A 23,097-nucleotide genomic window follows, 5' to 3' on the forward strand; every position below is an offset into this window, starting at 1 on the left:
ATTTTGAAGGGGTCGTGGAAGAGGAGGCCTTGGATGCCTACCTTGTAAATACATATGCTTAAGCCTGGAATTTTTAGAAAAATTAATATTTTTATTATTATTGATTCAACTGTTTAAACCTGAAATCTTTAAAAAAAAAAAATTTTGTCATCGACAATAGAGTGAACTTGTAATAGAAAATATTAGTTTAGTTGTGGATTGAGAGGGAGAGGGCCTATGGTTAAGATTTTGTTTGAAGTTCAATAAATTCCATATTCCAAAAGGACAAACAAAACACTGAAGACAAAATCAGCCTCTTGTGGTGTAGCCAAAGAAGAGATGGAAAAGTCCTTCAAGACAAGAGCCTTTTAAATCCGCTGACTCATTTCCCAACTAAAACCTTAGACCACTAACCAAACCCCTTTCTCTTGCTATTGGAATTACTGGCAGCAAAGTTTTCCAATTTTCTTCAGGGATTTTGATGAATTTTAAAAACCCTTTTGAGGGTTTTAATTGATTGCTTCATTTAATCAGTTTATCTTGCTCAGGTGAATTTCCTCTCCCTGTTTCATATTTTTTTTTGCTGCTCAATTTGGAATAGTTAAAACATAGAGTTTTCCTCTGTTTCTCTGTTACATCTTGCTTCAATCTCCATTTTTTGTTTCTGCAAATTCAAGTTTCAACTGATGTTTCTTATCCACAATTGTTCTAACATGAAGGACACAAAGAACCAAGTTTTGTGATTTCTCGCTATGTAGATTGATTTGCCATCAAATTATTTAGACATAAGCTTATTTTGACCGTTAATGGCAGGAACGATTAAAGAGGGACAATCATTTGTAACTTCAGCAACACTTCAGTTCATGTCCTGGATGTCACTTTCTCCTGGTTTAGGATCTCCATTCCCGTGGCTCGGGGAGCTCAAATCCGAGGAAAGGGGATTATATCTGATCCATCTTCTCGTGGCATGCGCGAACCATGTGGCTGCCGGTAGTCTCGAGAATGCGAATATCGGCTTAGAACAGATATCCCACCTTGCCTCGGCCGATGGAGATACCATGCAAAGAATTGCTGCTTACTTCACTGAGGCGCTTGCTGATAGGGTGCTTAAAGCATGGAGTGGTCTTCACAAAGCCCTCAATTCGACTAAAATATCATCGGTACTCGAGAAAATTCATGTTCAGAATCTCTTCTTTGAGTTATTCCCTTTCTTGAAACTTGCATATATTATCACGAATCAGGCCATTGTAGAAGCTATGGAAGGGGAGAAAATGGTTCATATTATAGATCTCAATTGCTTTGAGCCTGCACAATGGATTAATCTTTTTCAAACATTTAATGCTAGACCAGAAGGGCCTCCCCATTTGAGAATTACAGGCATACATGAACAAAAAGAGGTGTTGGATCGTATGGCACTTCGATTGACCGATGAAGCTGAAAAATGGGACATTCCATTTCAGTTTAACCCTTTAGTTTGCAAGTTGGAGAATCTAGATCTCGAAAGTTTGCGTGTTAAGACCGGAGAAGCTCTTGCGGTCAGTTCCGTCCTTCAGCTTCATTCACTCTTGGTTACGGATGATGAGATGCTTAGAAGGATCAATTCCCCATCCATGTCTAAGAATAACCTTAATACCGATCTATCACAGAGAGTCTTGCAGATGAACCAACGTACTTTAGGAGAGTGGCTTAAGAAAGAGCCAGTTCATGTATATAGCCCGAGTCCGGACTTGGCATCATCATCACCGTTATCCCCGCTTTCCCTAGCTCCTGCACCGAAAATGGCGAACTTTCTATCGGCTCTTCGGGGATTGTCACTGAAACTGATAGTTATAACCGAGCAGGAGGCCAATCACAATGGCTCTACTTTAATGGAGAGGGTAATGGAAGCTTTGAATTTCTATGCCGCACTCTTCGATTGCTTGGAGTCCACGGTATCAAGAGCACCAGTAGAACGACAAAAGGTCGAGAAGATGCTCTTAGGGGAGGAAATTAAGAATATTATAGCTTGTGAAGGGGTTGAGAGAAGGGAGAGACATGAGAAGCTGGAGAAATGGATTCTAAGACTCGAGTTGGCCGGCTTCGGAAAGGTGCCTTTAAGCTACCATGGCATGTTGCAGGCAGGACGATTGTTGCAGACCAAGAACTATGATGGTTATAAAATCAAAGAAGATAATGGACGTGTGGTAATCTGCTGGCAAGAAAGACCTCTGTATTCAATGTCAGCCTGGGGATTTAGACCCTGAAATTTTAAGATTTTGTCTTTTACCCTTTTTTTGTGCGCTCGTTTCTTTCTTTTTCTTGTTTGTCCCTCTGTAAAGAATATAAACTCTTTCTTTCTCTGCAATCGCATAGTCTTGTTATGAAAAGTTTTAGCTAATTTCTCCTCCACTCGGTTATAAATATATATTATGTACTGAATTTATTAGTTTCTTTTACCTAGAAATGACACCTTGCTTCATTCAACAGTGATCATTTTGACAAAAGTTGCAAAATGACCTAAGAAAGTAGATAATAGTACTGCAACTCTAGCATGCCCTTAAACAAGTAGATAACTGAGTTTCCATGCAAGCATATATAGTGTAGTTATTTAGTAGTGCAGAACAGATACGTTATATTCAACTACAGTATTCTGTTTATGATACCGGACTATCTTGGCCAAAGCATAACCTCGAGCAATCCGGAAAATCCCGGTACCTCCGACCACCGGCATTCCCTGACGGTATGAAAAATTTCATTCCTTCCAAGAGTACTAAGAGGGTGATTGATAAACAAATTTTTGAAGAGCTTTTAGTTTATTTGAGCATAAATAGTTGATTGATGGTCAAAAATTCCATTTTTAGTGTTTAATAAACATTTTTTTGCGGGAAAATCCAACAATTTGAAAGAGCTGATTGCAAAATAAGATGTTAAATGACATATTTGACCTTATTTTTCCCCATAATTACTACCATAAAACATAATATAATGAAATAACCTTCATCCTAATATATTTAAGCTGAATTTTTTTTCATTATTATATTTTTTAGTTGTAAAAATATATTTTAGTTAAGAAAATATAGCTAAACATGAAAGTAAAAAAAATGTATTGTTGATATTTTATACAAAGTTAATAGTATGTATCAATCTCATAAGGTTAATATTTGTAAATATTAAATTTAAAAAATATATTCAAAATTTTCAAAAATATTCACTAATTTTCATAAGGAATTTTTAATTCTTTGTCTAAAGCATTTTATCTGTATAATTTCACCCCAATAAAGAATAAAGTGTTATAAAACATATATGTACGTAACAACTAAATGTACCATATATTTATTTGTCATTTTACCCATATGAGCTATTAGCTAAATTTTACCAAACACTTCTATATAAATAGTTAATCAAATCAATTTCTCAAATCAATTGATCAAATCAGCTTATGAAACAATTACTATCAACTATAAGTTGTTTGCCAAACTACCTTTAAGTGTACTCCCATTGTATATTGTATGTTCCCTCAGAGAAAGCGAAATTCATGACCATAAGCAATCCAACATCATGTTGGGAAGCAGAGGCATATATTCCCTGAGCTCTCCCCACCAGTTCCGAACTCAACTTGGGTTTCTGGGTTAAAGGGTCATCTACCATGTTAGTGGAACCAAAAGAACCAGCTGACTTCTTGTGTGGTCTGATAATATTAACGACTGTTGGGTTTTTTCCACTTACAATGTCGTGGAAGTAGAAGTGGAGACGGGTTGTTTTCTCCATGCGTTTTGTGGATGTTGTAACGGATTCACACGAGAACTCCGCTTCGATTGTAATGAACAAAACTGAGAAGAAGAATATGAAGAGAGGTTGAGATGCAAAGGAAGCCATTGTTCAGATTTCAGCTGCAATTAATGAATACTCAACTGTTTCTCCAAATAAGTATTTATAAGGAAACAAAGTGAACTGATTTAAACTTCAACATGTGATCTTCCACTTTTTTTTGTTCATAATGAAAGACTGGTAATCATGTAGACATACCAGCCTTTTTCAAGGCATGCTCGCTTGCTCTACAAACAATGGCGTCACAGTCGCAGCTTTAGCTGGGGATGGATGGGGAGCTTTCCCTTACTTTTTCTCCCACGTTTTGCAAGTCGACCACACAATCTTGGTTTTGCTAGTTTATATATGTGGTCGATTCCTAATGAAATTCCTTACATACGTGTCATCCAATGATTTAAATTGTGGTTGCAATTGTATTTTGGATTGTATTGTGTTTATCATGATTATAAAAAGGGCAAATGTTATTACAATTTACAAATCTAGCGATTATGTAAAACGGTTTCGAACAATACCTTTATCGCTATTTAATAATTATTATTTAAATAGCTGGCAACTATTTAAATAATTGGTGCCATCATCTGTTTCAGATCGCTGCCAAGTTTTATGCTCACTAGGGAATGAAATAGCATCAAAGATGTTCTTATAGTCCCGAAAATTGTTGGAAATAAAAACTTCAAAATGAAATCGTTAGCATTGAATGGAAATCAATAAAATAATTAAACAATAAACCGAACAATTGTGACGTGGTATAAACAACTGTCTTATAAACGAATTTTGTCTCGATGTGTGTAATCTATATTATAGATGATCGTCTCCCGAGGTTAACACAACTCTCTGGAAAATTCGTACACCCAATTTTTCAGAGTGGACAATGGTCGAATTGCTCTTCTCACCCAAAAAAAAGAAAGAAAGCTCTTTAGAGAATTTTGAGATAAAGAAAAAAATGTTTGTTAATTGTTGGATGATGAAATAAGAGGAAAAATTCTCTATTTATAGGCTTACACAAGGGGTAAAACGTAAAAAATAAATCAGTAACAAATCACTTAATTCTGAAAATTAAATGCTGTAAATATTATGTTATAGCTGGATGAACTTGGCCTCAAAACTATATATCCAAGTTGAGACAACTATTAAATCAGCAAACAGATTGCTGAAATCAAGCTCCAAAAATTATGATTTTGTATGATGTAATAAACATACATCATAAATCCTTATGTGGTTAGACATGCAGACTTTCATATATCTTGAAGGTTTGAGGGCAGCTTGATCATTGATAATGAGAGCATGCTTTATGTTGATATGATATCTTCAATAAGCATATCTTAATTGAAACTGTGACTTTTGAGAATGGAGCTGCTTAATGTTCATATCATTTTCAATGTACATACAAGTGGCACCTATTTACATTTCTTTTATTTTTTAAGTGAAATCAAATTGGAGGAGGCTGCTGTTCTACACTACACGTATGCCAAATTTTCAGACCTAACATCTAGACGTGATCGGTGTGGGTGCAAGCCTACCAAGGAAGATGTAAAAAGATGCTTCATGTTGGAATTAGATAGAGCTGTAAGTTTAATACCTTGGGTTATTTTTTGTTTATGTATATCTTTACTACTTTTACTTGTGAGTTGTAGTAAGTATTTGAATACTGGAAACACAACAAGCTATCTAGGAAAACTGAAAAGACAGTTAAACTAGATATTTATCACTGTGAGATAAAGACTTTGGGTCATGTACTCATGTTATCTGTACTTGAGAATTTGGAGAGCCTAAATTAAAGGGAAAACTATTAACTTAAGGACATGTTAGGTTGCTAGAAGCATTGAACAGCTGAAGATCATTTCAATAATTGACACTCATAAGATTGGGAGCAATATTAAGAGTGATGTTTGATAGGGTCCCAAGTATGTTATGGATATCATTTCCTTCCAACTGTTGTTTGATTATCTACGTAAATGATTACATTTTGCAGGCATTTATAATTGCTTCAACTGCAACAGAGGAAGAGATGCTTAACTGGTATATGATTGAATGCAGGGTCTTTTTATATATTGTTTTTTAATAATTTGTTCCTTTTAGCAGTTTGGGGATGTGCTGATGTTGAACTATATTGGATCTGGTTATAGTAGGTATCATGAACATGTTGTGTGGGGTGATAAAGACCTAAGGCTTAAACTCCTGAGAAAGGGTATTTTAACTCGCATATATGCTCCAACGGTAAGGACAGTTACTTGATATTTAGTGAAAACTAGAATGCACTTGAAACCAAAACTACTTCTATAGGCATCCATCTTTAGAATTCAGTTTGAATAGATATATGCATAGTGAGATTAGGAAATATATCAAAATTTTAGAATTCAATGTACATTTTTCGATTTGTTTTCATGCTTTGATTATGTGTTCTTCTCTTTTATAGCTATTCTCATCACCTCTTCTTGTTAATGTTGTTTTTCTGTCTCAGGCCATAATACAAGGTTTAAGAGAGTCCGGTGTATTGAGCTCCGTTATTGCAAATGCCCCTAGTACTATTTCGAAGGACAAGTTTTTAGCGTCCATTGACAGTTGTAACTCATACAGTTGTAACTCATCTAGAGTTGTTTCCTGTTAAAATGTATACTTCATTTCATGATTGTATATGGTTACAAACTATTGTATTTATACAACAACTAGTAATCTAACTAACCAAAAAACTAACTAACAAACTCTCTAACTGTACAAACAGAATAACTTCCTGTAACTATTCTCTACACTCCCTCTCAAGTTGAGGGATTAAAACATTTTTCATCCCCAACTTGCCCACCATATAACTGTGTTGTTATATTCCAAGTGCTTTAGTTAAAATGTTTGCAAGCTGTTCTGAAGACGATATATACTTGGCCTTGATTATTCCTTCTTGTATCTTTTCTCTAACAAAATGACAGTCTATATCAATGTTCTTAATACTTTCATGAAAGACTGGATTTGCTGAAATTTGCAAAGCTGCTTTACTATCACTATACAACCTTGCTGGTTTCGAAATATCAGTTTGTAGCTCCTTTAAAATACCATTTAACCATACTATTTCAGCTGCAACAACTGTCATACTTCGATATTCAACTTCTACTGAGGATCTTGCTACCGTATTCTGCTTCTTTGATTTCCAGGATATCAAAGAATACCTAACTTTATGCAAAAACCAGTAACTGATTTTCTTGACATATGACATGAAGCCTAGTCTGAATCACAATATGCCAACAACTGATTTTTGCTTGCTTTCTTCAACAGTATCCCCTGACCTAGTACCTTCTTCAAATATTTGACAACTCTCAATGCTGCCTCTAAATGTGTTCTCTTTGGTTGTTGCATAAATTGATTGAGATGATGCACTGAAAATGTAATATATGGCCGAGTATGTGTTAAGTATATTAATCTTCCAATCAGCCTTTGAAATGTTAACGTTTCTTCAACCAATACTTCATCTCCCTTTTGATGCAAATGCTCGTCATATTCTGTGGAAGTAAGCTTCAAATTCTGCTCCAAAGGAGTCATGGCTGGTTTAACTCCTTCAAGACCAGTCTCTTTTAGCAATTCTAGAGCATATTTCCTTTGATTCAACACGATTCTTTCCTTTGACCTCAAAACCTCAAATCCCAAGAAATATTTCAACTCCCCCATATCTTTCATCTTTAAATTGCAATTCAACATATCCTTCAGCTCATTAATCAAGGCTGAATCATTACCAGTTAAAAGGAGATCACCCACATAAATGAGCATCACCACCAATTTTTCACCCTCCTTTTTTGTGAACATCGAATAGTTAAATTTGCTCTGATGATATCATGCAGCTATCAATGCTTCAGAAAGCTTTAAATTCCATTGTCGTGAGGCTTGTTTCAAACCATAAAGAGATTTTTACAGCCGACAGACTATATTCTCCCCTTGGCTTCTAAAACTTTCAGGCAACTTCATGTAGATTTCTTCAAATAGACCACCTTGCAAAAAAATATTGTGCACATCCATTTGAAAAAGAGGCCAGTCATGCATAGCAACAAGGGCCATAACAGTCCTAACAGTAACTAACTTCGCAATAGGAGAAAAGGTTTCAACAAAATCAACACCCTCCCTTTTATTGTAACCTTTAGTAACAAGACGTGCTTTAAAACGCTCAACTGTACCATCAGCTCTATACTTGACACGAAATACCCATTTGCAACCAATGTGATTCACTCCTCGAGGCAAAGATACTACAGACCAAGTACCATTGTTTTCTAAGGCTTGAATTTCCTCTTGTATGGCTTTAATCCAAACCGGGTTTAAAATGGCTTCAGAATAAGATTATGGTTCAACAATGGAGGAAGTGGTGGCAAGAAAATGTTGAGTATGAATAGGTAAATGAGCATAAGAAACATTATGAATAAAAGGGTACTTACAGGTGGAAGAAGAAGAAGAAGATTGATTGGAACGCATATAATCTTGTAGCTATGTAGGAGGTCTAGATGCTCGAGCAGATTTACGCAATGGAATAACAGGAGGGTCCAATATTCAGGTAAAACTGGTGAGGAAGAATCACCAAGAGAGACAGGAGGTTGGGACAAAACCAAGAATTCATAACCATCCTTATAAGATTGAGTAGAAAAAAAGGAATCAAATTATTAAAGAAAGCTAAAAGGAAAAACAGATTCATGGAAAACAACATCATGATTGACAAAGAAAACTTTTTTTTAAGATCAAATAGAAGGTAGCCTTTTTGAGTAGATGAATAACCAAGAAATACAAAAGGAATGGCTCTCGAAGAAAACTTGTCGGTTACATGTGTTTGAGTTGCATAAGCAAGACACCCAAACAAACGAATGTGAGACAAGGAAGGGGGCTTTTTATACAACAATTCGAATGGAGTACGCCAAGGCAGAACAGAAGAAGGCAAACTGTTTATCAAATAACATGCAGCAAGGACACATTCACCCCAAAATTTTAAGGGAACTTTAGAATGAAAGCGGAGGGCACGAGCAACCTCAAGTAAACGCCTATGTTTACGCTCATCTACCCTATTTTGCTGAGGAGTAAGAACACAACTTGATTGATGAATTATACCAAGAGAAGAAAAAAAAGGAGAGCAAACCGAATTGAAGAACTCAGATCCATTGTCACTACGAATTATCTTAACAGAAGTAGTGAACTGATTTTTAATCATGAGAAACAAGGCTTTTAAATGAATAACAACATCAGTTTTAAGTCTTAACAAAAACACCCAAGTCATACGACTGAAATCATCAACAACAGTAAGAAAGTAACGATGTCCACTATGAGTAGAAACTCCATAGGGACCCCAAAGATCAATATGAATTAATTCAAAAGGATTATCTGCTCTAGAGGTACTTAAAGGAAATGGTAAACGTGTTTGTCGAGCCATAGGACATACTGAACAATGTTGCACATCACTAGAATTAAATTTGACAAACTGAAGAACATGTAATTTGTGAATTTTATTAATGGCAGAATGCCCAAGCCTAGCATGCCAAAGTTCAGTAATGGTAGGAGAATGATGATCAACAAACTTACAAACAGAGGAATTAGAAAACAAATCATGAATAAAAGATGAATTCAAACCCGATGATGCAAAAGAAGACTCGAACAAGTAAAGACCTCCACGTTCCTTACCAATCCCCTTGATCTTTCCACTGAAGATGTCATGCAGGATAAAACAAAACAACACATTGAAGCTCGTGTGTCAGTTTAGTGATTGATAGAAGGTTATTTTTGAATTCAGGGACATACATAACATTGTGAATGATGCAATCATTTTTCAGAATGTAAGAACCAATATGGGTGATAAGGGCTTTTTTACCATTAGGAAGATGAACAAATCGATTCTTTGAAGCACATGCAACTGGATTTATCAAGCAAGAAAATTCAAAAGTAATATGATCAGTAGCACCAGTGTCTAAGATCCAATTAATGAAAGAAGCATTACCTGAAGCTTGTCCCACAAGATTAACAGAGGGCTCAGAAGTAGGGGTTTGATGTAACAGACTCAATATCTGGTTGTACTGTTCTTGAGTAAAGACTAGAGCAGAGGGCATATGAGGAGCTGAAGTAGTAACAGTTTCTTCAAGCTGACCAATAAGAGCAGCTAAAGTATCCTTCATTCGATTGAATTTGAAGTCAGCAGGGAATCCAATCAATCTATAACATTGATCCTTTTTGTGCCCTTTAATCTTACAATGGTCACAAGTACCATTAAACCGACGCCTACCAGTACTGCCAAGAGATGCAGAAGCATTAGAATATAGAACAGTAGAATCAGTGAGTTAAGATATACCAGTAGAGTGAGATCGTTGAGACTCCTCTTGAACCAGCATCGAGTAAGCCTGATTAACGCTTGGTAGTGGCTGCATCAGAAGAATCTGACTACGCACAACAGAGTATGATTCATTTAAGCCCATCAAGAACTGGAAAAGGTGTTACTGGAGAGCATTAACAGTATTTTGTTGGGCATTGACACAATCACACAAAGGAAGAGGCACCAAAGCACCGTATTCATCCCAGAGAAGCTTCAACTTTGTGAAATATGATGAAATTGAAGAATCCGCTTGAACGAGGGTTGCAATTTCTCGGTACAAAAAATAGACCCGAGAACCATCAGCATTGTCGAATCTTTCTTTCAAATCGGACCACACAAGAGCAGCACTGGAGGAGAAGACAATACGTGCTGAAAGATCATTGCTGACGGAATTGATTAACCACGAAAGAATAATAGCATTGCACCTATCCCATTGTGGTTGAAGTTGCTCCACAAAATCAGACTGGCGACAGACGCCGTCAATAAATCCTAATTTGTTCTTCGCAAGGAGAGAAATCCGCATTGATCGACTCCAAACACTGTAACTATGGACGCCGGTGAGTTGATAAGAAACGAGAAGAGCACTCGGTGTATCAGATGGGTGTAGATACAAGGGATGCGTGAAATCAATTTCTAAAATGTCCTGTGGAGGCATCACGAAGAAGAAGAAACGAAGAGAGAAGTAAAAACGCAGAACATAATTGAGAATTGGGAATTTTGCACTGAAACGGGAAACATAAGCGAGAAATGAAAACAAGCTAGTATAACAGAAGCCCAATAACCCAATAGCCCAGAATAACTGTACAAACTCTCTAACTATACAAACAAAATAACTAACTAACAAACTCTCTAACTGTACAAACTAACAAAAAACTAACTAACAAACTCTCTAACTGTACAAACAGAATAACTTCTTGTAACTATTCTCTACAGTTTCCCCAGCCTCTCACGCTTCAAGAAAGATTGGGAGAAACAGACAGCATCAACCATCTGTTAGGAAGGTGCTGGAAATTGAAGCTAGGGCAGCTCATGAGGAAGCAGCTGTTCCGCCATTGTCGCCCCCTGCATGGACAATGACGACATTGGAGCAATGATGGCATGGTTAATCTGTGTGCTTCTTTATGATCTCCTATTCGGACTGTTTTTCATTTCTTTGGCTTCGAACACATGGAGCCACAAAACAAGCGAAAGAGCCGGTATGCACTATCTTGTTGTGTATAGTTGTACAGATTTCTGCTTTGCCATTGATTGTTTGAAGCAAGAATTGGCCGTGCAATATGTTGTAATTCATTGTAGTGTTGTTAGCTTTGATACTTTAGAATTATGTCATTTACTACAGTAATATATATATAGAGAGAGAGTATATTTCAGCTTGCTAGAATTGAACGGTGATCATAAAATTATGCCTAGGTCATTGTTGTAATTTACAAAATTCTAACCAATATTATTAAAAGAAATATAAGTAAAAGACTCCGCATTGTTGTAATTTAAGTTACTTTTACTAGTTTGATACATAAAATTTTATTATTTGTATTATAAGAAAATATTACAAATAATATAATTTGCCTTTATTTGGATAATTGTAGCTCTTAAAGTTGTCAATCAAATGCAGTTAACGAATAATTAAATTGAAATTGAATCGAACATCATGGTTTAAATAATTTTTTTAGTGTTTTCGAGTTCTTTGTTTAGTTTTACTTAATTGCATCAGCCGTGTTGTCCCTTCCTTGAGGTTAATTTGAGATGTACAAGGAGATATTCATAGGTCACGCTAGGTTTGATTAAAGTATTAACATAACTCATATTTAATCAAGTTTGATTTGATTTGAAATATGTATGTCAAAATTTTCTTAAATTCATCTCTTATTTGTAAATGATAAGTCCAAATATGTTTTAGACATGATTATTTTTTTTATAAAAAATATTTTTTTTAAATTATGTTATTTTTATTTATTAAAATTTTAAACATAAACAACTTTAAAATGTCTCGAGGAACATATTTTTTAAAGCATAACTGTTCATTTACATCATCATGTTTTCTTATGCAAAAAAGTAGGAAGTTTAAACTATACGTATTGTTATATCAAATTCAATATTTGAGTTTATAACTGTTGATAGACAATAGGATTTGGATAAAATTTTTGCGCAGGTGGCGAACAAAACAATGAGATATCCGATACCGAAATTATCTTCCATGCAAGATTCTTATTGCTGGAAATATTCTATCAACGAAATTTTAACAACTTGATCAGTTTATATTGTTCTTATTTGTGAGGATAATAGAGAGGTGAATGAAAATTTATCATGGATGTGGAGGATGCCTATCCCAGCAAGATAGAAAACCTTTGTTTGGTTTGGCGTGACAGATTAATTACCAACTCTCGGCGACCTACATGGGGGGCTGTTTACTCGGTTGTTTAAGCAATATTATCTCAACAGCGAAGGACATTTTGTTTGCTTATAAGAACCTACTCCGAAGCCAAATACTCACATTCAAGTGGTGTGGCTACCTCCTATGAATAGAAGACAAAAATTAAATACAGAGGGTGCAAGCCAAGGAAATCCGGGCATATCAGGTGCAGGTGATATTCTGAGAAACACATTTGGTGAGTGAGTTTTGGGGTTCTCGGTACATTTGGGCATCTGTTCGAGTGTGGGGCTGAGCTTCATGCTATAAGAATTGGATTAGCGCTTGCATGGGAGTATAGTTATAGAGCGATTGAATGTGAGGTAGATGCTTGCGTGGTATTACAACTGATAGATATTGTTGACGTTTATTTACACCCTTTGGAGCCTATTATCAACGATACCCGAAATTTGAAAGCACGCAATTGGGAAATCAATTTTCAACATACTTATCGTGTAGGGAATTTTTGTGTTAATATTCTCTCGAAAATGGGACGCAGTACGGCAGAAGAGTTTGTGATTTTTAACTCACTGCCAACAAAGATCTTCCAATTTGTAGACGCTGATTCTAGGGGTATTTCCTTCTCTAGAAGTTTTGTAGTTAGCTGCTTTCTAGATTTACCGTTGTTATTTTCTCTTTTGTAAAAAAAAAAAAATCAATATTTGAGATACTAATCTCTCTTGACCAAGAAACTACCCTCAATTTCTTTCTCTCTCTCTTCCCCCCCCCCCCAAGTATTCAATACGTAAATGCATTAGCAGCACAAAAAACAAATTTATGCCTTTCCAAACAACATGAACTCTCATTAATGAACAAACTTGCATAATAGACCTCCAAATCTTTGCCCTTGTGAAGGTCATCCCCTAATTTGAAAGGCCTCTTTCCGAAACTGCAACAGCTTTTATCTCAAGACATACCAGGAGAAAATACTTCACTTTTGTGTATAGATATTGATAAAGACAGAGATATGGTAATGATTTAGTAGCACCGTATACGTAAATGAGTTGCCAGGTGTACGTAGCATCCAAAAGAAATAAAACAATTGTGGAGAAATTAGGAAGGTTTAGCCAATGGCAAACAAGCTTTAAGAGCGAGGAGAATGAAGTCAAAAATGGGGAGCTTTGTTGAGTGTAATAGGGCACGCATTATACATGTTATGATTGAATATCGACATTTGTAAAGCTCCAAACTTCGCTGTCTCCTTCCATGAAAGCGAAAATGTCTCTAACCACCATGCACTTGTACAGGGTCCTCCTTTTCCACCATATTGGACTTCAACCTAACCCACCCATCACCCAACCCAGTGGGTTTCACACAATTTTAAACGCCACAAAAAACGATTAAAATATGATACTGAAAGATAATTTTTGTTCCTGTTAGTTTAATATCTGTTAATTCTCGTTTAATCTTCTTTTTATAATATCTATTAATTCTCTTTTAATCTTGAAATTAATTTGATCACTCTCGTTGTTTAATCTTAATTCCATCTATGATAATATGTAAGTTGACATAAATTATTAAGTAACGAATTTATGCTGCCGACATAATAAAAAGAAAAGGGTGGGAAGAAAACGTTCACAATTGATTCAAACGTAGAACATTCTTTAACAATAATTTGTCAAGTGTTTGAGACAATTTGTTGAAGATTTTGAAGCGTGGAGAGGGGAATCCTTGACAAAATTGTTGTGGGAAAAGGACTCGTTAATCCTAGAAAATGGCATTCAAAAGCACATTTGGTTTATTCAATTGGGTGTTGTTGATTTACGAGTCAATTTCTTAACGTGTCAGCTGGATATATAGGCTTTGGTTTTATTACCAGCATTAGTCGATCGACACAGATAATTACTGCGCTAACAACAAGTTAAAGTGGAGTTAACGAATAATAATGGTGGTGTTGGCAGCATTCAGAGTATCGTTTCTTGTCTTGTCTCTCACTTCACCTGTTTTTTTTTGTTGGGGTCGATCGCAATGGGACCGGGGTTTAATTCCCCCGCTATCATATGGTATATCCCCGATCCATCAGCCTCGCCTCAACCCTTCCCACTGAGTTCCTTTCTGTTTCCACCCACTGGACCATGCAACTTCTTTTCTCCTTAGTCTTTGACTTGACCCTTACTTTGAAAGGGAAAGGAGCAGCATTATCATAAAATTAGTCCCTATTATTTGTTCAAATGATCACTTTGATCCTTTTTGGAGCATTAATTTTAACTTTTAAATTTTCAATTTTTTTTAATCAAAATAGTCAATTTTATTGAAAATTATTAATTAATTAATTAACAATCATTGCATATTTATATTTTCACATGCAATTAATTGACGACATTGCACATATCCAGTGACTGAGCCAAAGCTTCGTGCCAACTTTGAAATCCGAAGTTTCTTCAATTAGTTACTTATTTTACTGATTATACCAACCTTGAAATTTTTTGTACCTATCTTGAAATTTGAATTTTCTTCGTAGTTACTTATTTTATTGAAACAATGTTCACCCTGAAATTTTATTAATATACATCCCATTTAAAAAATTTATGTTGTTAACATATGCGTGTCTGTCCTGAAAAATATTTCTAGATCTATCACTACACATATCGCATCATTATTTTGAGTAGCTTGACACGTTTCATGTCATGTCATTATTTATATATATATATTCGGGTAATGACTTTGAGTTACCTCAGAGTTGTATTCACATCTTAATAGCAAACTAAAATGTATAATGGAATGTAAAGATTTTGAAATTTTTATAGAAAAAAAAAATTAATGATCAAATTAAAAAAGTTGTTAAATGCATAGATTAAAACTTATTTCACGTGAGATGGTATACTTGTTGGAAATGGGAAAATATTATTCATAATTTTGAATGGTATGCGAGTAAAAGCAGGTGTCTAAATCCAGAACTTGGATTATACACTATTTATCTATTGACCACAATTTTGGTAGTAATAGCACAAGAAAAGTCATCAAAAGTTTGCTTGGCATTTTCCTTCTCAGTTTTAACATATTCCAATGCATACACAAATCTGTACATATATGGACTTTTATTATTATATTTACAGAATCTCAGTATTTGTTTATAATTTTTATCTTTAGTTATGGTGTAATGATAAATGTTGTTCCTAATATATGTATATATATATTCTTATTGAATATAATCAATAAGAATACAATGATTTATGGTGGTTTGATTCTAATAATTTAACTTTATCAACTAATATTTTTTTATTAAAAATACTATTAAGAATTTGAACCTTTAAGAATAAGGTTCAATCTTATAAAATTCTTTTAGATTTATACTCAAATATTAAAAAACTATTTTGAGAAGAAAGAAATTAAAAGAAACGTCACAATATTAATGTTTACGATGAAAATCAATAATCCAATAACAATAAATACTTGATAAAAATTGAATAAAATGAAACCCCACGAGTGTTTAAGAAATACAACAAATATCTTTAAAAAAATGTGCAGGTCGAAAATATATTTACATTAAAGTTATACAAATATAAATTAATTTAAAACTCATGTTTAATATTTAATTGATCTTATACACACATAAAAGATATTACTCCTATGCATAATCGTATCCTAAAGATACCAAAATCTGGCATATGAACAACTGTAGGCCGAATAATGTGGTCATGCCCACATACGTCCGAAATTAACCAATCTCATATTCTCCAATGGGGAATGGTGCTGACGTAGATGGATGATTTTGCTTCCAAAATGGGGAGCCCACCTCGATTCTTTGATGACAATTCCGATATATGATTATCCGGTGAAGTTCAATGTCGTTTTGCCTTTGCATTCCACAATTGTGGAGCATTAGACGGACAAGAGAGGCCCACGTAAGGGGATTTCAACATTAATATTGTGCAATATAATAATAATAATAATAATATATAAATTCTGTTGTCCCACAGAATCATTAGATTAAGCTAATAAAAACTAGTCGATTTATTTATTTTTATAAGTGGTTGGGCTACTTTTAGAAAGTATGTCTGTAACTATTGAAGATTAGGTTTTTCTCCACATTTATATGTTGGAGATTACACAAGTATATTTGTTATATCTAGCTCACGTGGAACAACCACAAATGAGTGCAATATCTACTCAAAATTTCATAATTTTGTATAGTTTTTTTTTTATAACGGTTGATATTTTATATTAATTTAAATTGAGTATTGTATAGAATTAATATTGAGATGAACATTTCAATCTAATTTATTTCATTCACAATGTTAATATTTGAATATTTGATATTACTTAAGATATATAATGTCTCATTCTATTAAACCAACTGATTATTGTTATCTTTGTATGATTATTTATAATAATTATTTAAGTGAAAATAATTATTATCATTAGTAACAATAATATATGATATTTAATTATCGTTGTATAATAGTATGATATATACACAAAATAATTATTTTTGAAAAAAAAAGAACTGTTGTGAGATTCCAAGTTTGCTTTACCTATTGTAGCTTCTAGTAAGGGAATCAATGATCCACATATTTTGTTGTAGAATTCCGTGGCAAGTGGTTTGTTAAAGATAAAGAAAAGCTATTGTTCTAATAATAATTATTATTATTAGGCATGATTATAAAATAAATATTTAAATTATATTATTTTTTTAAAATAGGTGTTTAATTTTTTTTTCAAATCATGAGGTGCTTAATGTTATAAACTTTACCATTTTAGTTGTTTGAGATATAATGACAATTAAAAAAATTCATTAACTAATACGTGTCACGCTTTGGTAATTTTAAATTTAAAAAATAAAAATTTATTATATTTATATAAATAAATCTATTCTTCTAAAATTAAAAAAAAACTCTGATCCATAAAAATCTCAAATCATTAACCATAACTTCTCTTACCAGCCACGACCTCCAATGTCGCATTTGTCATCTCCTTCGTTAACCGTTGTCGCCCTTGTCATCCTGCACGTCGTTGGATCGTCTATGTGTCGTGAATTCAAGGGTTTGAGTTCGCTAGAGATGTGATTTTGGGTAGGGTTGTAAACGAACCGAGTTAAGATCAAGTATTACTTAGCTCAACTTGACTAAAAATTTTAAAATAGAGATTAATCGATTCAAAAATTTACGAGCCTAAAATTTTTAAACTTAAGTCGAACTCGAAATAATGAATTGAAAAAAAAGTTATGTTGTCCAGTTGTTGGATTACAGGGCAAGGCTTGAGACGCAATTAGAAACAACAGACTGCCGAAAGACGTTAAAATTAAAAATAAAAATAAAGGGGCTTTGATTGTCTTCCCTAACTAAGCTGTCATCCGCTCCTTCATTCTTTACAAAATCGCTGGTCCAAAGAGTCCCAATGTGACCAATCATACGGCCTTCAACTATAAAGCCAACATATAAGCATCTGAATTTCACGTGCCTATGCCCTACTCCAAATCTCATAATAGATACACGTTCATGTCATTGTTACGATTTTAATTTATATAGACAATTTTTTGTGTGTATTGTCTTTATTATAATTATAGTTAATCGTTATGTCTAAAGATATACGTAAGATTTTATGTCGATATATAAATTTATAAATTTTTAGAAAAATTAAATTTATAAATTTTTAGAAAAATTAAATTTATAAAATCTTAAGAGAATAAAAATAAATTATATATATAATAAAAATCTAAATCTAAAAGCATATGAGAATTTCTCATCGACCTTTTTCTAACCAACCCTAATTACATTCCAAAAACAGGAAAGAGAAGGTAACCTTAAACAAAGGTTTTGTCAGAAAATTTAAGCAACAAAAGATTTGTGAAAATCTTCTCTTCTTGGACTTGGCTTTATATATAAACAGAAGAACCCAAAAATGTTGAACGGAAAGAAAATCCAAAAACTCTCCCACTGAAGAAGGTAGTCTTCATACGGATTTAAACTCTAGAAAAGAGTTTCAAACATGCTTTTCTTAAGAAGCATTATGATCTTATTCCTCGGTTGCATAACCATTAAAATCAACCTCTGCTTTCCCAGCATTATTTCTTCACTAAAAACGCTTCCCATTGATGGTCATTTCGATTTCGAACAACTTCACCAGGCAGCTAAAGATTTCGGCAATATCTACAGTGTCCTTCCCTCGGCTGTTCTATGCCCCAAGTCGGTTTCGGATATCGCCACCACGGTGAAGCATGTTTGGAAGATGGGTCCTGGTTCGGGGCTCACAGTTGCAGCTAGAGGCCATGGTCATTCACTCCAGGGCCAGGCACAAGCGCCTGGAGGTGTTGTCATCAACATGGAATCACTCCAAGGCCTTGAAATGCAGTTTCACACCGGGAACTTCCCCTATGTCGATGTCTCCGGTGGCGAGTTGTGGATAAACATCCTGCGTGAAGGCCTTAAACATGGGCTGGCACCGAAATCTTGGACGGATTACCTGCATTTAACGGTTGGTGGTACGTTGTCGAATGCCGGGATCAGTGGACAGGCCTTCCGGCATGGACCTCAGATCAGTAATGTTCATCAACTGGAAGTTGTTACAGGTTTGTTCATATACATTTAAGAAGAAACGAAGTTCAACATCAATGATACAAAACTAGCCTATGCAATTGATTTATCAATTATTTTCATCGTTACGTATATATATATATATATATATATATATATATATGTGTTGCTGATGGTGGACTATACTTGAATGCAGGGAAAGGAGAAGTGGTGAACTGCTCGGAGAAACAGAACAGCGATCTCTTTTACAGCGTTCTTGGAGGACTCGGTCAGTTCGGTATCATAACACGGACTAGAATATCGCTGGAACCTGCACCGGAAATGGTATAAACAGCAAGCATTAAGTTAAAAGGTCTTAATTTATTTGAAATTACACTTTTTGTGACTGTTCTCCATTAACAGGTGAAATGGATTAGATTGTTGTACATTGATTTTGCCACATTTGCCAAGGACCAAGAGAAGTTGATATCTGGAGAAAGCACATTTGATTATATCGAAGGATTTGTGATAATAAACAGAACTGGTCTCCTAAATAACTGGAGATCATCATTCGATCCACAAGATCCTGTTCAAGCCAGCAAATTCAACTCAGATGGAAGAACTCTCTTCTGCCTAGAATTGGCAAAGTACTTCAATCGAGACGAAACGGATGTAGTAAGTCAGGTGAGACACTCCTCCGATCATCAGTCGAACTTCCCAATTCACATCAAATTGAAAAACTTATGTCTGTTTTCACTATGCAGGAAATTAAGAGTTCATTATCTCTGTTAAACCATGTTCCATCAACACTTTTTGTATCTGAAGTTCCCTACATTGAGTTTCTAGACCGAGTTCACATTTCCGAGATCAAACTAAGGTCGAAAGGTTTATGGGAAGTTCCACATCCATGGCTTAATCTTCTCATCCCAAGAAGTAAAATCCAAATATTTGCTCAACATGTATTTGGAAATATCCTTACTGATACAAGCAATGGCCCCGTTCTTATCTACCCGGTTAATAAATCAAAGTAAACTCTCCTCTTTTTCTTTTCACAAAATTCATGTCTTAACCATTAATGGGTTTCTTTGATTGGTCATAGTGTTAATGACTTAATGTTGATTACAGGTGGGACAATAGAACTTCAGTTGTACTACCAGAAGAAGAAGTTTTCTACTTAGTGGCATTCCTTTCTTCTGCAGTACCTTCTTCAACAGGAACTGATGGCTTAGGCCACATACTAATTCAGAACAAACGCATTCTAGAATTCTGCGAGATAGCTCGTCTCGGTGTAAAGCAATACCTGCCACATCATTCGACACAGAGAGAGTGGAAAGCTCATTTTGGCTCACAATGGGAAGCTTTCTCACGGAGAAAATCGAGTTATGATCCCCTGGCAATACTTGCTCCTGGCCAAAGAATATTTCAAAAGGCCATACCTTACTCACAATAACATCTAGAGAATACGCTAAAGCATGTAGGTAAATGTTTTAGCTGCATATTGGCATATAGTAGTGAATGCCTCTCAAATGTTGTAAGTACAGTGTATAGGCTAGATTTTTTTCCTCTTAAATCCAAAGGGTCAATCATATCATATGTAGATTATTGATTAAAGCTGTATAAGAAGTGTTGATGATTTATGATAAGTTCTACCTGAATGGCTTTCACTCCCGGGAAAAACTTGATCATCAAGACTCTGTTTAATGTTTATCCCTAAGGACCAACTTAAGATTTAAAAGTGTAATGGATCTTTCCAGTTTCATGGGGTCTATGCGTTAAGAATGTATACCAGAGGAACTTGGAACGCAACAATGGCCACTAAAATAAAGCAAAGGGTCAGTTTGCCATGGAACACTAAGGTTCGGTCCTTCGCAGGGAATATTCCAAGATAAGGATTGGTTACAAAGAGCATGCAAAATATTATCCCTATCCGTTCAAGAAACAGTGGAATAACCAATGGGGATATCCAAATTAGTTAACTATCAAATATTACTAAAAGGTAGACTTAATAGCAATTTTGAAAGTAGCATATGTCACCGTTAACTATCAAATTAGTTTGAAACTAAATTATCTTAATCTTCTAGTCAAATGAAGCCCCCTCACCATGGGAATTAACCGACGATCACTTTTTTATTATTATGGAAAACTCTATCTTTGCAGTGGCTGTATATTTGGGAAATTAGGGTTTTATGGTAAAATACATTAGCATGCCACATCAATATTCCAAAATAACATGCAGTGAATTAAAAATCTAAATCACATGCAGTGAAGAAAATTAACGAATTTGCCTGTCATCGGGGTGACAATGGCGGAGGAAAATCCTGAAAACAAAATCATCAGTAACAAATGAGTAAGAACAGACGAATCAAATGCAATTATTGATGAAGATATTCGCCCAAGATCCTAGAAAGAAACGGTCATGGACTCACCCTTTTTCTCAGGAATATTCCAAAGTTCAAAAAGACTAGAAGAAGAAGAAGAGGATTCTGAAAATGAAGGTAAAGAAATAATGGATTATTCCAACAATAAAGATCCCCACGGAGATTAAATCAAGAATCAGAAAGCCTTGGAGAAAGGCTCTAATCATCAAACTTCTTGGAAAGACATTGGCCTACAAAACATTAATTAGCAGAATCACATCTATATGGAAGCTTGAAGGTGATTTCGACTGTATCGATCTCGACAACGAGTTTTACGTGGTCAAATTCCAAAATATGAATGATAGACAGAAGGTCCTAACAGAGGGTCCCTGAAAGATTATGGATCATTATCTCACTGTTCAGAAATGGACGCCTAATTTCTTTGCCAACAGCGCTAGCATTTCCTCAAAGGCTATTTGGGTCCATATCCCAGGTTTACCAATGGAATATTTCGATGAGAGAATCTTGGTGAACATTGGTAAAATAATCGGTGTTCTTATTAAAATTTACTACAGGGCAACATGGACTACAAGGGAAAAGTTTGCAAGAATTTGTGTCAAAGATGATCTAAGCAAACCCCTTCTGTTAAAAATTAGGATAGGGAGTGATGTCTTCAATGTCGAATATAAGGGTACACATCTAGTTTGTTTCTATTGCGGAGTGGTGGGACACAATATTGATCAATGCATTTTAAAAAATCAATATAAGTTGGGAGAAGAATATCAAAAGACTAGTGTCGTAACCGGATTTCGTCCGGACACGAAATATTTATTTGGCGGGAAAAGTGATGTGAATAAATGGTTTTTAAAATAATTTGGGAGTTGTCATCGGCTTTTTGGGTCAGGTATGTCGAATACCTAAAAATCATCCTTTAAAAGAGTTTTTAAGAAAACATCGATTAAAAGATAAACGGATCTGCGTTTTAACCAAAAATTCGTTCTTTTTAATAATAAAAAGGGATTCGTGGTCGGTTACGTTTAGGAAAGGATTAGCACCCCTACAACGCCCAAAATTGGTACTTTTTAATTATAAATTGTCTCTATTATTAGAAATTTAAAAATTCAAAGTATATTTAATTTATAATCCTATTATTTCAAAATTATAATTATGAAAAAAATATATTAATTTATATATATTTATAAATAAAATATTTATTTATTTAGAAATATCAGAAAAGGACTTCTAGGTGCCTTAAGACAGCTCTTTTCTTCGATATTAAAAAATAAATAAATAATTAAAAAAATTAATATATAATTTATAAAATAGGATATTTATTTATTTAAAAATATCAGAAAATGGACATCCAGTTGTTTTAAGACTGTCCTTTCTTAATATTAAAAAATAAATAAATATTAAAACAGGATTAAAATAAGTTAAAAGTAATTAAATAAGATTTTAATAAATAAAAAAATAAATATTATAAATATATATATTTATGGCTAAATAATAATAATAATAGTAATAATAATTAAAAGTAAACATATAAAATTAACATATAATGAACAAAATTAAAACTATATATTTAAAATAAATAAAACTTGTAAAAAAATTAAAATTAAAATTAGTGACTAAATTATAACCTAATAGAATTAAATACCTAATTCATAATTATTTATTTAAAAATATAGTGGCTAAACATACTATATTACCTATTTATTAATGTAGTGACTAAAATAAATATATATTGAATTCAAATATTAAATTAAAACAAATTAA

General features: G+C 34.1%; 4 protein-coding genes across 6 annotated transcripts; 3 read left to right on the plus strand and 1 right to left on the minus strand.

Moving 5' to 3' along the window:
- The first annotated feature begins 289 nt into the window (after positions 1 to 289).
- Positions 290 to 2,367, plus strand: LOC120153851 (scarecrow-like protein 3). Of its 2 annotated transcripts, XM_039165722.1 has the most exons (2): positions 290 to 527; positions 793 to 2,367. In XM_039165722.1, the coding sequence occupies exon 2, from the start codon at positions 843 to 845 to the stop codon at positions 2,220 to 2,222; it is 1,380 nt and encodes a 459-aa protein (XP_039021653.1). In that variant the 5' UTR covers positions 290 to 527; positions 793 to 842; the 3' UTR covers positions 2,223 to 2,367. The 2 variants fall into 2 exon arrangements, with proteins under 2 accessions (XP_039021653.1, XP_039021652.1); XM_039165721.1 differs by lacking the exon at positions 290 to 527 and having other exon boundaries at positions 651 to 2,367.
- Positions 2,368 to 2,544: 177 nt separating this feature from the next.
- On the minus strand, positions 2,545 to 3,904 carry LOC120153827 (pterocarpan synthase 1-like). 2 transcript variants are annotated; one of them, XM_039165699.1, is made up of 2 exons: positions 3,449 to 3,904; positions 2,545 to 2,735 (listed from the first exon to the last, which is right to left on the minus strand). In XM_039165699.1, the coding sequence occupies exons 1-2, from the start codon at positions 3,832 to 3,834 to the stop codon at positions 2,729 to 2,731; spliced, it is 393 nt and encodes a 130-aa protein (XP_039021630.1). In that variant the 5' UTR covers positions 3,835 to 3,904; the 3' UTR covers positions 2,545 to 2,728. The 2 variants fall into 2 exon arrangements, with proteins under 2 accessions (XP_039021630.1, XP_039021629.1); XM_039165698.1 differs by having other exon boundaries at positions 2,545 to 2,729; positions 3,443 to 3,903.
- Positions 3,905 to 5,052: 1,148 nt separating this feature from the next.
- Positions 5,053 to 11,375, plus strand: LOC120153938 (glycosyltransferase-like KOBITO 1). The gene is made up of 5 exons (XM_039165798.1): positions 5,053 to 5,352; positions 5,759 to 5,805; positions 5,916 to 6,003; positions 6,248 to 6,383; positions 11,039 to 11,375. The coding sequence occupies exons 1-5, from the start codon at positions 5,134 to 5,136 to the stop codon at positions 11,197 to 11,199; spliced, it is 651 nt and encodes a 216-aa protein (XP_039021729.1). The 5' UTR covers positions 5,053 to 5,133; the 3' UTR covers positions 11,200 to 11,375.
- Positions 11,376 to 18,402: 7,027 nt separating this feature from the next.
- On the plus strand, positions 18,403 to 20,587 carry LOC120153705 (cytokinin dehydrogenase 6-like). The gene is made up of 5 exons (XM_039165612.1): positions 18,403 to 19,020; positions 19,182 to 19,309; positions 19,388 to 19,648; positions 19,729 to 19,991; positions 20,090 to 20,587. The coding sequence occupies exons 1-5, from the start codon at positions 18,441 to 18,443 to the stop codon at positions 20,412 to 20,414; spliced, it is 1,557 nt and encodes a 518-aa protein (XP_039021543.1). The 5' UTR covers positions 18,403 to 18,440; the 3' UTR covers positions 20,415 to 20,587.
- The last annotated feature ends 2,510 nt before the right edge of the window (positions 20,588 to 23,097 follow it).

Source organism: Hibiscus syriacus, unplaced genomic scaffold (assembly GCF_006381635.1).
Source record: "Hibiscus syriacus cultivar Baekdansim isolate YM2019G1 unplaced genomic scaffold, ASM638163v2 tig00111105_pilon, whole genome shotgun sequence".
NCBI lineage: Eukaryota > Viridiplantae > Streptophyta > Magnoliopsida > Malvales > Malvaceae > Hibiscus > Hibiscus syriacus.

Coding starts and splice junctions, on each gene's coding strand:
- LOC120153851 (XM_039165721.1), top strand. CDS start 786: ATGGCAGGAACGATTAAAGAGGGACAATCATTTGTAACTTCAGCAACA.
- LOC120153827 (XM_039165699.1), bottom strand. CDS start 3,834: ATGGCTTCCTTTGCATCTCAACCTCTCTTCATATTCTTCTTCTCAGTT.
- LOC120153938 (XM_039165798.1), top strand. CDS start 5,134: ATGGAGCTGCTTAATGTTCATATCATTTTCAATGTACATACAAGTGGC. Junction 5,806..5,915: donor GAGGAAGAGATGCTTAACTG/GTATATGATTGA, acceptor TGGTTATAGTAG/GTATCATGAACATGTTGTGT. Junction 6,004..6,247: donor CTCGCATATATGCTCCAACG/GTAAGGACAGTT, acceptor TTTCTGTCTCAG/GCCATAATACAAGGTTTAAG.
- LOC120153705 (XM_039165612.1), top strand. CDS start 18,441: ATGCTTTTCTTAAGAAGCATTATGATCTTATTCCTCGGTTGCATAACC. Junction 19,310..19,387: donor TGGAACCTGCACCGGAAATG/GTATAAACAGCA, acceptor CTCCATTAACAG/GTGAAATGGATTAGATTGTT. Junction 19,649..19,728: donor AAACGGATGTAGTAAGTCAG/GTGAGACACTCC, acceptor TTCACTATGCAG/GAAATTAAGAGTTCATTATC.